At 40.7% G+C, this 14,746-nt stretch overlaps 1 protein-coding gene across 2 annotated transcripts in view; it reads right to left on the bottom strand.

Moving 5' to 3' along the window:
• The window catches only part of LDLRAD4 (low density lipoprotein receptor class A domain containing 4), a 388,238-nt gene that overhangs the window by 181,225 nt on the left and 192,267 nt on the right, over positions 1-14,746 (bottom strand). For both annotated transcript variants that reach the window (XR_005779168.1, XM_040433133.1), the window contains exon 3: positions 13,741-13,875. Coding sequence is in view for 1 of the 2 variants with exons in the window: in XM_040433133.1 (XP_040289067.1) it covers positions 13,741-13,875 (135 nt within the window). In the remaining variant the exon portion in view is untranslated. The remainder of the gene's footprint in view (positions 1-13,740; positions 13,876-14,746) is intronic.

The following is a 14,746-nucleotide window of genomic DNA, read 5'->3' as shown; positions in this document are numbered from 1 at the left end:
GGAGGTCAATTAACTGGAGCGGATGCTGGCCTACATGTAATTACATCACAGTTGCCATTTCTACCTTCTAATAGAGCATTTCATCTTGCTGCCTCATGGCCTTCACAGCACGATGCTCCAGCAAAGCTCCTTTGATAATATTCCAATGTACAATCTTTCTTCTTGGAAACAATTCTGGAAAGCTTTTTTCTCTTTTATGGTATCTTCAGGTAGATAATACTGCTGCAAAAGCTTAATGAACCTCTACATGTTCTTTGCCTTGGGATTCAAGTATGTTCTACATCATGTGCCAATCAATTCCAAATAATCAATAGTTTATGGATTATCATTTGTTGTCCAACTATATCCTCCCCTCCCCCCTAAAAAATGTGAAATTAATATACAGTCAGTTTTAAAGGTCATGATGTCATATTTAAGAACGTTGTCAGAAATCTCTCAAGCTTAGAGGAGAACTTTAAGTAGAGATCAAAAATGCTTCAAATTTTAGCAGATTTTGAATGTACAGAATGTCCTGAATTGTTTTGAATGTACAGAAAATAAAGGACTACTGCCGTTTCTTAAAACTTTTGAAATTCCATAGTGATATGTCAGAAGTTTTGTTTGGTTGCGTTTTCGGGAGCTGAAGGATTTCAACAGAATTCTTTGTTCATTCAGGAGATAAGCCACTGCCAGATGGACTGGGTGGTGGCATATTTCCCTCTTTCCATTGATATAACATGCACGCTTATGGTCACCTTTAGGAGGAGTCTGGGTAACTACTATCCCAGATGTTGCCAATGATACTTCATAGACTCCAAACTGACTTGATTAAATCCATACAAAATGGATGCAGCAGCAATATGACAACAGCAGCAGCATACAATATACTTCAGAATATACAGTACACTCTACATTTATTGAAGGATCTCGAAGGATTGACTTCAGAGGTATAGGTGTTTGCTTACATACAACATGTTAACAGTTACAAGGGTTGTCCGGCCTAGGAATCGACAACCCCAACAGTCTGTGTCCCATTTAAAAAATAAAATAAAAACACCTGTCCTCGGTCCCACCACGCTGCCCCATTCCTGTCCATTTCTGGTAACCACAGAAACAAAAAATGGTCTGGTCCTGTGACAGCTATGGTCAGTCACTGACCTCAGTGTTAACGCCTACTTGAACGGCTCTTGCAGCTGGGAACAGGGCAGCAGTCAGGGGCGGACTGGCCATAGACCCTACAGGGAAATTTCCTGGTGGGCCAATGCCCAGAGGTCTGCCGAAGGTCTCCTCATGGCCACCGGTAATTATGAGCGAAACAAGCTTTGGATGCTACATCCGAAGTCGCTTCATTCAAAACTTAAAGTTAATACTGTACAGAGATCTGTCTCTGTCCAGTATTAAAATGTACAGGCTCTGATATGCCGAAGTCAGTTATTTGCAAGGTCACTCAAGAGATCATTGAATAACTTTGCTAGTCGATTTTTAAAGTAGAAAACCTCTTTAAAACTTGGAACCGAACTCTGCTTCAGTTGCGAGGTACCAGTTTGGTTCAAAGTTTTAAAGGAGCCCATACATTCTAATACTGTACAGAAACGGATCTCTATAAAGCATTGAACCAAAGTTTTGAATGAAGCGAAATGTAGCATCCGAAGCTCTCGCTTCGCTCATTACTAGCCATCAGCAAGGTACACAAAGATCTGATGCTCTCAGCATTAATGTAGTGGCATCAGGGACTTCTACATCTGCCCAGTAGCTGCAGATGCCCATCTGAATTCAATTGTATTGCCATCCTCAGGACAATAATACAGTTTCATACTGTGGCAGTATTTGTGTTGCACTGTAGTATTTGGTTCTGCTGAAGCAGTATTTTATGCGGCACTACGGTATTGTTGGCCCAGCCTACTTCTGTTGTTCCTGCCTACGTGTTGGCCCGACTTGTTAATTTGGAACCACCGACAACACAGTAACTTTTAGTTTGTTTTTTTCCAGGGCCACTTTGTTTCCATTCCGCCATGTCAGCAGTGGGGGCACAAAAGGGACTATGGACAGCATTTTTTATTTTTTTCTATGACCAGTACATATTTGGGCGGTTAACTACCCTGTTTCCCCGAAAATAAGACAGTGTCTTATATTAATTTTTGCTCCCAAAGATTCGCTAGGTCTTATTTTCCGGGATGTCTTATTTTTCCATGAAGAAAAATCTGGGTGGGGAGGGGGATCACTTAAAATGGCACAGGGGTATCAGGGTGGGGAGGGGGATCACTTAAAATGACACAGGGGGATCAGAAGGGGGAATCAAAATGGTACAGGAGAATCAGAGGGGGGGATTACTATAGCATTTTAGTACCCCCGTCTGATACCCCTGTGTCATTTTGATTCCCCCCTCTGATCACCCTGTGTCATTTTAATTACCGTTTTTAGTCTTCCCCCCCCCATCTTCACCAGACATCCCCCACCTTCCATCAGATATTCCCCCCCCCCCCTACCTGTCACCCCGTACCCTGTGTGTCCGTGCCAGCCAAGTTGTGAGACTCCGTCAGGGCAGAGCGAGCAGCGGGCGGAAGGCGGCGGCAGCTTGTCCTGGCGGCGGTGCGGGCTCTCTGATTTAAAGAGACCTCGCACCGCCTGCGCTGCTGCCAATCAGTGAGCTCCTTAAATTCTAGGGTGGCTTGCTTTATAATCGGGGAGGCATTATGTTCGGCGGATGCTTTATAATCGGGGAGGCCTTATTTTTGGGGGATGCTTTATTATCGGGGAGGCCTTATTTTCGGGGGGATGCCTTATATTACAGCGATAGGCAAAACTAGAGGTAGGTCTTATTTTCGGGGGATGTCTTATTTTCGGGGAAACACGGTATGTGATGTTGCATTAGAAAGTGGTGGTGAAGAGAAGATGTCACACAATGCACCACAGAAATGTCTATTTGCTACACAATACACCATAGACCTTTATTCTATTAGAATTTTACACAACTTTTAATACAGCCTTGGATATAGCATAGTTTTCGTCCACAAGATGTGCCAAAATCTAAGACATCGACAAAACAAAATAGAACTAGACAAAAGTTGCACATACACTTCATATATTCGGCGCAGCAAGCATGTACCACAATTTCTGATACATTTCAGGTGCAGTGACACTAACATATCTCCCCTACGGTAATAAAAAAAATACAGAGCAGTCCTAAGAACTATGGTCCTCAAGAACTGCTACTGGGGAATTCAGCAGCACACACTACAGAAAATTGCTCTTTTCACAATCCAGCAATCTATAAACCAATGTAAAAAAGGTCCAGCCCCAAGGATCTCACAGGCAAGCAGGCTGTAAGCGAATTACAGTGGTAATACACTTACAGCCAATGCATCACACTACAGAAGTATTGTAATGCACTGTAAACGGGATCAGACCCCCAAAAGTTGAAGTCCCAGAGTGGGACAAAAAAAAAGTTAAAAAAAAAAAAGTTTAAATAAAGTTTAACCCCTTAGGGAAACAGCCTTATTTCACCTTCAGGACCAGGCGATTTTTTGCAAATCTGACCAGTGTCACTTTAAGTTGTGATAACTTTAAAACGCTTTTACTTATCCAGGCCATTCTGAGATTGTTTTAAAACTGCAAATTTCCAAGTTTCAATTTCTCTACTTCTATAATACATAGACCTCCAAAAATAGTTATTACTTTACATTCCCCATATGTCTACTTCATTTTGGGAATGATATTTTATTTTTTGGGGATGTTACAAGGCTTAGAAGTTTAGAAGCAAATCTTGAAATTTTTCAGAAAGTTTCAAAAACCCAATTTTTAGGGACCAGTTCAGGTCTGAAGTCACTTTGCGAGGCTTACATAATAGAAACCACCCAAAAATGACCCCATTCTATAAACTACACCCCTCAAGGTATTCAAAACTGATTTTACAAACTTTGTTAACCCTTTAGGTGTTCCACAAGAGTTAATGGAAAATAGAGATATAATTTCAGTATTTCACTTTTTTGGCAGATTTTCCATTTTAGGCCTCTTTCACACTTGCGTTGTCCGGATCCGGCGTGTACTCCACTTGCCGGAATTACACTCCGGATCCGGAAAAACGCAAGTGTACTGAAAGCATTTGAAGACGGAACCGTCTTCCAAATGCGTTCAGCGTTACTATGGCACCCAGGACGCTATTAAAGTCCTGGTTGCCATAGTAGTAGTGGGGAGCGGGGGAGCGGTATACTTACAGTCCGTGCGGCTCCCCGGGCGCTCCAGAATGACGTCAGAGCGCCCCATGCGCATGGATGACGTGATCCATGTGATCACATGATCCATGCGCTTGGGGCGCCCTGACGTCACTCTGGAGCGCCCGGGGAGCCGCACGGACGGTAAGTATGCTGCTCCCCCGCTCCCCACTACACTTTACCATGGCTGCCAGGACTTTAGCGTCCCGGCAGCCATGGTAACCACTCTGAAAAAGCTAAATGTCGGATGCGGCAATGCGCCGAAACGACGTTTAGCTTAAGGCCGGATCCGGATCAATGGCTTTCAATGGGCATTAATTCCGGATCCGGCCTTGCGGCAAGTGTTCCGGATTTTTGGCCGGAGCAAAAAGCGCAGCATGCTGCGGTATTTTCTCCGGCCAAAAAACGTTCCGTTCCGGAACTGAAGACATCCTGATGCATCCTGAACGGATTTCTCTCCATTCAGAATGCATTAGGATAATCCTGATCAGGATTCTTCCGGCATAGAGCCCCGACGACGGAACTCTATGCCGGAAGACAATAACGCAGGTGTGAAAGAGCCCTTAATAATTTTTTTTCAGTTACGAAGCAAGGGTTAACAGCCAAAGAACACTCAATATTTATTGCCCAGATTCTGTAGTTTACAGAAACACCTCATATGTGGTTGTAAACTGCTGTACAGGCACACGGCAGGGTGCAGAAGGAAAGGAATGCCATACGGTTTTTGGAAGGCAGATTTAGCTGGACTGGTTTTTTATTCACCATGTCCCATTTGAAGCCCCCCTAGAGTAGAAACCTCAAAAAAGTGACCCCATTTTAGAAACTACGGGATAGGGTGGAAGTTTTTTTGGTACTAGTTTACGGTACTATGACTTTTGATTGCTCTATATTACACTTTTGTGAGGCAAGATAACAAGAAATAGCTGTTTTGGCACCGTTTTTATTTTTTGTTATTTACAACGTTTTAGTGTTTCCATAGTCTGAGAGCGATAATTTTTTCAGTTTTTGGGCGATTATCTTGGGTAGGGTATGATTTTTGCGGGATGAGATGACGGTTTTATTGGCACTATTTTGGGGTGCGTGTGACTTTTTGATCGCTTGCTATTACATTTTGTATGATGTAAGATGACAAAAAATGGTTTATTTAGCACAGTTTTTATTTTAATTTTTTTACAGTGTTCATCTGAGGGGTTAGGTCATGTGATATATTTATAGAGCCGGTCGATACGGACGCGGCGATACCTAATATGTATACTTTTTTTATTTATGTAAGTTTTACACAATGATTTCATTTTTGAAGCAAAAAAAAAAAATCATGTTTTAGTGTTTCCATAGTCTGAGAGCGATAATTTTTTCAGCTTTTGGGCGATTATCTTGGGTAGGGTATGATTTTTGCGGGATGAGATGACGGTTTTATTGGCACTATTTTGGGGTGCGTGTGATTTTTGATCGCTTGCTATTACACTTTTTGTGATGTAAGGTGACAAAAAATGGTTTAATTAGCACAGTTTTTATTTAAAAAATTTTAAGGTGTTCATCTGAGGGGTTAGGTCATGTGATATTTTTATAGAGTCGGTCAATACGGACGCGGCGATACCTAATATGTATACTTTATTTTATTTATGTAAGTTTTACACAATAACAGCTTTTTTAAAACAAAAAATATGATGTTTTAGTGTCTCCATATTCTGAGCCATAGTTTTTTTATTTTTTGGGCGATTGTCTCAGGTAGGGGCTCATTTTTTGCGGGATGAGGTGACGGTTAGATTGGTACTATTTTGGTGGGCAAACGCCTTTTTGATCGCATGCTGTTGTACTTTTTGTGATGTAAGGTGACAAAAAAAATGGTTTCTTTAGCACAGTTTTTATTTTTTACGGTGTTCATCTGAGGGGTTAGGTCATGTGATATGTTTATAGAGCCGGTCGATACAAACGCGGAGATACCTAATATGTATACTCCCCCCCCCCCTATTTTTTACCAATTTTTTTTTACTTTATTTGGGGAAAATGACGTTTTTGTTTATTTTTACTTGAAACTTTAAATTTTTTTGGAGGGAAAACCTAATTTTTTCAACTTTTTTTCCACTTAATTTTTTGTCCCACTTTGAAACTTGAACTTTTGGGGGTCTAATCCTTTACAATGCATTCCAATACTTCTGTATTGGAATGCATTGGCTGTATGAGTAATACTGTGTGTATTACTCATACAGCTTCCGGGGCCTGTGAGATCCAGGGGGCTGGATCTCACAGGCTCGTCACCGGGAGGCAGCGCAGTTGCCTCAGGAAGGCATCGCGCTGCCTTCCATGCCATCGGGTCCCCCCTACAGCCGCATGGGGACCCGATGGCACCGCCACACGCCACCACCGCAATAGATAAAAGCCGCAAACCGCAGGTCTGAATTGACCTGCGGTTTGCAGCGGTCGCCGACATGGGGGGGGGGGGTCACGGGACCCCCCCGGGTATTTAGCCGAAGTGCCTGCTCAATGATTTGAGCAGGCACCGGCTTCCGATCAACGCCCGCTGCGCGGCGGCGATCGGCAATACACAGGGCGCACAGGTACGCTCTGTGTCCTTAAGTACCAGGACATAAGGGCGTACCTGTACGCCCTATGTCCTGAAGAGGTTAAAAAAATATATATGTTAAGTTTCAAATTAAAAAAAAGCATCCTTTTCCAAAGGTAAAGTAAAAAAAAAATTTGTAAAAAATAAGGAAAAAAAGAAAAGTAGACATATTAGGTATCGCCCGGCTCTATAAAACCATCACATGACCTAACCCCTCAGGTGAACACCATAAAAATAAAAATAAAATAACTTAAAAATAAATAAATATCAAAGCAATCAAAAAAGCGCATGACCTCCAAAATAGTACCAATCTGTCACCTCATCCCGCAAAAATGAGCCCCTACCTAAGACAATCATCCAAAAATTAAAAACTATGGGTCTCAGACTTGAGACACTAAAACATATTTTTGGTCTCAAAAATGCTTTTATTGGGTTAAATGTAAAAAAAAGTTGACATATTAGGTATTGCCACGTCCGTAACAACCTGCTCTATAAAAATACAACCGTAAAAAAAATACAGTAAAAAAATAATAAAAACAGTGTAAAAAAGCCATTTTTTGTCACCTTAGGGTAGTTTCACACTTTCGGCAGAGTGATCCGGCAAGCAGTTTCGTCGCCAGAACTGCATGCCGGATCCATTAAAACGTATGCCATCTGATGGCATTTGTAAGACTGATCAGGATCCTGAACCGTCTTACAAATGCATTGAAATGCCGGATCTGTCTTTCCGGTGTCATACGGAAAAAAAAAGGGACTGGCTTTTAGACGGATCCGGCATTCCAGTATTTTGAATTCCAGATCCGGCACTAATACATTCCTATGGAAAAAATGCCAGCATTCAAGCAAGTGTTCAGTTTTTTTGACTGGAGATAAAACCGTGGCATGCTGCGGTTTTATCTCTGTCCTGATCAGTCAAAAAAACTGAACTGAAGACATCCTGTTGCATCCTGAACGGATTGCTCTCTATTCAGAATGCACGGGGATAAAACTGATCAGTTCTTTTCCAGTATAGAGCCCCTAGGACGGAACTCTATGCCGGAAAAGAAAAACGCTAGTGTGAAAGTACCCTTACATCACAAAAAGTGTAATACCAAGCAATGAAAAAGTCATATGCAATTATATCATTGTGTAAAACTTACAAAAATAAAAAATAAAGTATACATATTAGGTATTACCACATCAGTGACGACTTGCTGTATAAAAATATCATGACCTAACCCCTCAGGTGAACACCGAAAAAAATAAAAAATAAAAAAACTGTGTCAAAAAGGCATTTTTGTCATCTTACATCACAAAAAAGTGTAATACCAAGCGATCAAAAAGTCATATGCACCCCAAAATAGTGCCAAACAGTCATCTCACCCCGCAAAAATGATATCCTACCCAAGACAATCGCCCAAAAACTGAAAAAACTATGACTCTCAGACTATGGAGACACTGAAACATGATTTTATTTTTTTTATTCAAAAATGCTGTTATTGTGTAAAACAAATAAATTAAAAAAAAGTATACATATTAGGTATTGCCACATCCGTAAGGACCTGCTGTATAAAAATATCACATGAACTAACCCCTCAGATGAACACCGTAAAAAATGTAAAATAAAAACGGTGTAAAAAAAGAAATTTTTTGTTACCTTACATCACAAAAAGTGCAATAGCAAGCGATCAAAAAGTTATATGCACCCTAAAATAATACAAAACCATCATTTCATCCTGCACAAAATGAGCCCCTAAATAAGACGGTCGCATCCATAACAACCTGCTCTATAAAAATAGCACATGATCTAACCTGTCAGATGAACACTGTAAATAACAAAAAAATGTACCTTTCCTCACAAAAAGTGTAATATAGAGCAACCAAAAATCATATGTACCCTAAAATAGTACCAATAAAACTGCCACCTTATCCCGTAGTTTCCAAAATGGGGTAATTTTCGGGAGTTTATACTTTAGTGGTGCATCAGGGGGTCTTCAAATGTGACATGGCAGCTTAAAATTATCCTAGTGAAATCTGCTTTCCAAAAACCATATGGCGTTCCTGTCCTTCGCAATACCGCCTGCCCGTACAGCAGTTTACGACCACATATGGGGTGTTTCTGTAAACTACAGAATCAGGGCAATAAATATTAAGTTTTGTTTGGCTGTTAATTCTTGCTTTGTTAGTGGAAAAAATTGATCAAAATGGAAAATCTGCCAAAAAAGTGAAATTCTGAAATTTCATCTCCTTTTTCCATTAATTCTTGTGGAACACCTAAAGGGTTAACAGTTTGTATAATCTGTTTTGAATACCTTGAGCAGCGTAGTTTCTAAAGTGGGGTCATTTTTGGGTGGTTTCTATTATGTAAGCCTCACAAAGTGACTTCAGACCTGAACTATTCCTTAAAAAAGTGGGTTTTGGAAATTTTCTGAGAAATTTCAAGATTTGCTTCTAAACTTCTAAGTCTTCTAACGTCCCCAAAAAATAAAATGGCATTAACAAAATTATCCGAACATGAAGTAGACATATGGGGAATGTAAAGTAGTAGCTATTTTTCGAGTTATTACTATCTATTATAAAAGTAGAGAAATAAACATTTGGAAATTTGCAAGTACAATATGTGACGAGAAAACAATCTCAGAATGGCCTGGATAAGTAAAAGCGTTTTAAAGTTATCACCACATAAAGTCACACGTCAGATTTGCAAAAATCGGCCTGGGATTTAAGGTGAAAAGTGGCTCGGTAGTGAAGGGGTTAATAATTATTTATTTATTGATTATCTAATATATATATATATATATATACATATACATACACACACACACGCATACTCCACATAAATCCCAGTTGGTGGTGACCATTTGTAGATGTGATGTTGGTAGTACACAGGTGCACATACACATATAGAGTGTGAGATAAATCCCCCCGGACGTATACAGCAAGAGGTGAAAATCATTAGCTGCAATCAAGTGTGCATGTGTATATAGAGAGCTGGACGATATCCCAAGTATGGACAATATCCCGAGTAATGGTGTTAAATTATGAAAGGGAGCGCATATGAAGGAATAACTGCATGTTGATTTAAACATCTGTATTATGTAATAGTTGTACTAATAGAAAAAAGAGGAAGTGATTTACCTGGATTTAAAAAACGACGACATCCTCTATGCAGACAGCGCGTTTTTCTCAGCGTGTGTGAGAGAGAAAGGCACGCTACATAAGAGGTTAGGGGAAGAGGTAGCTTAGATTGACAGCCTGGGTGGACTGGCCGTATTATGAATGAGTGATGTGTGAAAGTGGGGAGAGAACACACAGCAGTCATATACTGAATGAGCGCTGTGTGTAAGGCTACTTTCACACTCGCGTTTTGGCTTTCCGTTTGTAAGATCCGTCATAGGCTCTCACAAGCGGTCCAAAACGGATCAGTTTTGCCCTAATGCATTCTGAAAGGAAAAGGATCCGCTCAGAATGCATCAGTTTGCCTCCGTTCCGTCTCCATTCCGCTCTGGAGGCGGACACCGAAACGCTGCCTGCAGCGTTTTGCTGTCCGCTTGACGAAACTAAGCCAAACGGATCTGTCCTGGCACACAATGTAAGTCAATAGGGATGGATCCGTTTTCTCTGGCACTATAGAAAACAAATCCGTCCCCCATTGACTTTCAATGGAAGTCATGACGGATCCGTCTTGGCAAAGTTACAGTTAATACAAACGGATCCATTCACGACAGATGCATGCAGTTGTATTATTGTAACGGATCAGTTTTTGCAGATCCATGACGGATCCACCCAAAACGTGAGTGTGAAAGTAGCCTAAGCGGAGAGAGGACACACAGCGCTTGCAGGGAGGGTATCCAGTCACTGGTGATGAGCGCTGTGTCTGAGCGGGGAGAATTCACAGCGCTTGTGAGGAGGTGTCAGATCGCTGGTACCTGATGTGGAGAAGTGTTGTATCAGGGTTTGAGATGGTGTGATGATGAACTGGGGGTATGTATAGGTGTATGAGAGGATTAGTGGCATTATATGGATGGTAACTGGTATTATGAGTGGCTGACAATGATGGATGTTTGGAAAAATGGAGGGAATAAATGACATTGGTGATATTTAAACGAAATGGTGATGGTATGAATGAATGGTGATTGATATTATGAGTGGCTGTTGATGATAAATTTGGGAAAAGGGAGGGGATATATTGAATGGTAAATGATGGATGATAAATAAAAAAAAACAATAAATGATAAATTAACGAAATTGGTGATATGTAAAGATGTGTGATGCATGGGGGAAAAAAGATGGCAGTGTGAATGTAAATGGCTTATAATATGGATTGGAAGGAATGAAGGGAACATATAAAATTGGCGATAGGGTGGAGGTGATCAAATTTGGATGGATAAAAGAGGGATAAAATTGTAGTAACTGTTCACTGTTGATTAGTATGGAAGAAAAGATATGATAATTTGTTGATTTCTGGATAAGAAGAATTGGCTAATTTTGGTGGGCAGTAGTATTCTTGGAATATCCAGTACATTTCTGTGCGTCTGAGTTTTTGGAAGCAATTGGTGTGGGTATTCAGAACCTGATTAATGGGGGTGATGGTAAAATTGGTGGGTCTTTGTCATGGATTTGAAGGAAATGACTGGAAGCCCCATGTTTACTGTAACTGTTGACTATGTTACAACAGTGTTTGTTGGTTCTTTCTCTTAGGGTCTGGGTGGTCCGGCCAATATACTGGAATCCACAGGTACATTAAAGTAAATATATAACATACGATGAAGAACAGTTCTTCATAAAAGTCTTTTATTTTGAACCTTTCCCCAGTGACATTGCTAATGAATTTTGAGGTGCGTGTGGAGATGTTTGAACAGCATTTACATCGTTGGTGGCCACATTTGTAGCTGCTATGGAGTTGAGGACAGAGGGTGGTTTGTTGAGGATTGGAATTTTTTCTGTTTCGTATGTGGCTGGAGGCAATGAGATTCTTAAGAGGCTACGCTCTTCTGAAAGTGATTTGAGTTTTGGATTGGATAGGTCTCTTTAGAAATGGATCTGCCAATAAAATAGACCAATGTTTGGTCAAGATGCCACATAGTATATTCTGGTTCGCATTGTAAGTTGTGAGGAAGGTAGATTTAATATTCACGGGAATTTTTTGATGGGCCTCTACTTTCTTTCTAGATGTTAGACACTCTTACTGAGTGTAGCTCTTCGCCCGCTGACAGGCTGCCTGTATGATCTTGTCAGTGTACCGTTTGTTCTGGAATCTACATTTGATGGATTCGCTTTGGGTGACGAAATCTTCATCATTTGTACAGTTTCTGTATATTCATTTAAATTCGCTAAATGGTATATTGTTTTTCCATTTTTTGTGATGAGAGCTTTTGTAATCTAGATAGCTGCTGCCATCCACTTTTTTGAAGAAAGTTTTGGTTTGAACAGATTTACCTTTAGAAAAGAGAATTAGGTCTAGCTATTCTATGGCTGTAGTAGAATGATTGACTGTAAATGTGAGGTTAAACGTATTGTTATCTAAATGTGTGGCAAATTCCATAGCTTCGTTTGCGTTACCACTCCAAATAAATAGTAGGTCATCGATGTACCGTTTGTACAGTATCATCTTTTCGTTCCAGGTATGCTTGTTGTAAATATATTGTCCCATATACAGGTTTGTGAAATTTGGCACGAAACACGTACCCATAGCGGTACCTTTAATTTGTTTATATAGTTTATTTAGTTTTATATAGTTTATTTTCGAATGTGAAGGTGTTATGAGTTAAGATAAAATCTATTGCTCCCAGTATAAAACGGCTCTGTGGGTATTGTTGCATCTTGTCTGCACAGAGGATGTAGTTTTTTAAATACAGACTTTAAAAGGGACTGTTTTCAACTCCAAAACGCGTTGTACAAACAATAAAGGAACTATTTACAACTACCTGAGGTTTTGTCTTTACGCCAAGAAGTATCGAAAAACGGTGGACCACAATTACTCCACACCCCTATATTGTCTCCTCATCGCTCCTCTGGAGGACTGGCAACCCTACAAACGAGAAGCGAACGATACTGGCAGCACCGACCACTGTCTAACCACACGCCTACACTAGTGTTGTGCCTATGCTTGCACAACACAAAAAGATGAGCACAACTTTTTCTTCTTGTCAACCATTTACCCCAAAAAACTATTACCCTATGAGCGCCTCTTCCCTTTCTGCCACAATTGCCTTATCAGTTTAGCCGCTCGCCTCTGTACTTTTTCCAGCTGCGGTGCATCCTTTCTATGAACTGGTGCTCAGAACTGAACTGCATATTCCAGATGAGGCCGCACCAGCGCTTTGTAAAGTAGTAATATTACATACCTACCCCACGAGTCCATGCCTCGTTTAATGCATGACAATATCCTGGTGGCCTTAGGAGCAGCTGATTGACATTGTATGCTGTTATTTAATCTACCATCTACAAGGACACCCAAATCCTTCTCTATAAGTGACTCTCCCAGTGTTATATCACCTAGGACATATGAAGCACAGAGATTATTACTACCAAGATGCATAACTTTACATTTATCCACATTGAACAATTTGATGCCCAATCACTCAGTGTTCAAGTCAGGTTGTAGTTTATGGACATCTTCCATAGACTGCACAGTACTACAGCTTAGTGTCATCTGCAAAAATAGAAATGGTGCTATTAATCCCATCCTCTATCATTAATAAATAAATTAAATAATACAGGGCCCAGCACTGAACCTTGAGGTACACCACTTATAGGAATCATTGACCACAACTCTCTGGACACGGTCCTTCAGCCAGTTTTCAATTCAATTACAAACTATACTTTCCAAGCTTAAAGACCTTACTTTACTTATTGAACGTCTATGAGGGACAGTATCAAAAGCCTTTGCAAAATCCAGAAACACTACATCCACAGCCACCCCTGTCCAGGCTACTACTAGTTGTATTCATTTGACTGAAATACATACAAATATAAAAGGCACAGACTGCTCAGCCAAGTACTTACAGGTAAATATCCCTGGTGGAGGGTGTTCTGTTGGGCAGTTTTCTTCATCACTGTTATCGCCACAATCATTTAGCTGGTTACAAATCAGCGACCCAAGATATAAACATTTGCCACTGGTGCAGGTAAATTTGCACTCTGAAAAAAAGAGGAAATAAAAAGTTATATTAATCATGACTAAATTATTTAAAATTAGTCTCTTGAGATGAGCTATAGTCATCAAACACTAAGGCTGGGTTCACACTTGAGCGTTTTACAGCGCGTTCAAACGCGCTGTAAAACGCTCAACACATGAAAACCAATGCTTCCCTATGGCCCTGGTTCTCACTTGAGCGTTTTACAGCGCTGAAAAACGCGCTGTAAAACGCCCTACGCTCAAACAAGTACTTGAGCTTCTTTGGGGCGTTTTGACGCGCGTTTGTGGCCATAGGACATTGCAGTCAATCACACAAACGCGCGTCAAACGCGCGTTTACAAATTGCAAAAAACGCGCATAAAAAACGCGCGTTAAACGCGCATATCAAAGACGCTCAGGTCTGAACCCAGCCTAAGGTGAGAATTTATCATGAGAGGAATGTTTTAAGGGTACTTTCACACTTGTGGCAGGACGGATCCGACCGGCTGTTCACCATGTCAGTCTTCCTTAAGTTGTTTGCGTACTTTATGTCACATTTATCAAATGTTGCATGTTGTTTGATAAATTTGTCTTATCCTTTAGGTCGCTTTCAGACGAGCGAAAGTCACGCTGCGGACTCGCAGCGCAGCACCCATCCTAAACTTCCAGCACTGTTGGGGCCGCTTAGCATTATATTGATTTATGATGCTACGTAACCCTTAGAGGTCTGGAATGTATTGGATAACATTGGCAGCATTATGTCAGTGTTATCCAATACATTCCAGAACTGTAAGGGTTACATAGGATCATAATCAATATAATGCTAGGCGACCCCGGCAGTGCTAGAAGTTCAGGATAGGAGCTGCGCTGTGAGTTCAGAGCGTGACACTCACT

This window comes from Bufo bufo, chromosome 5 (genome assembly GCF_905171765.1).
Source record: "Bufo bufo chromosome 5, aBufBuf1.1, whole genome shotgun sequence".
Taxonomy (NCBI): Eukaryota; Metazoa; Chordata; class Amphibia; order Anura; family Bufonidae; genus Bufo; species Bufo bufo.
This window is presented reverse-complemented; position numbering and strand designations above follow the sequence as displayed.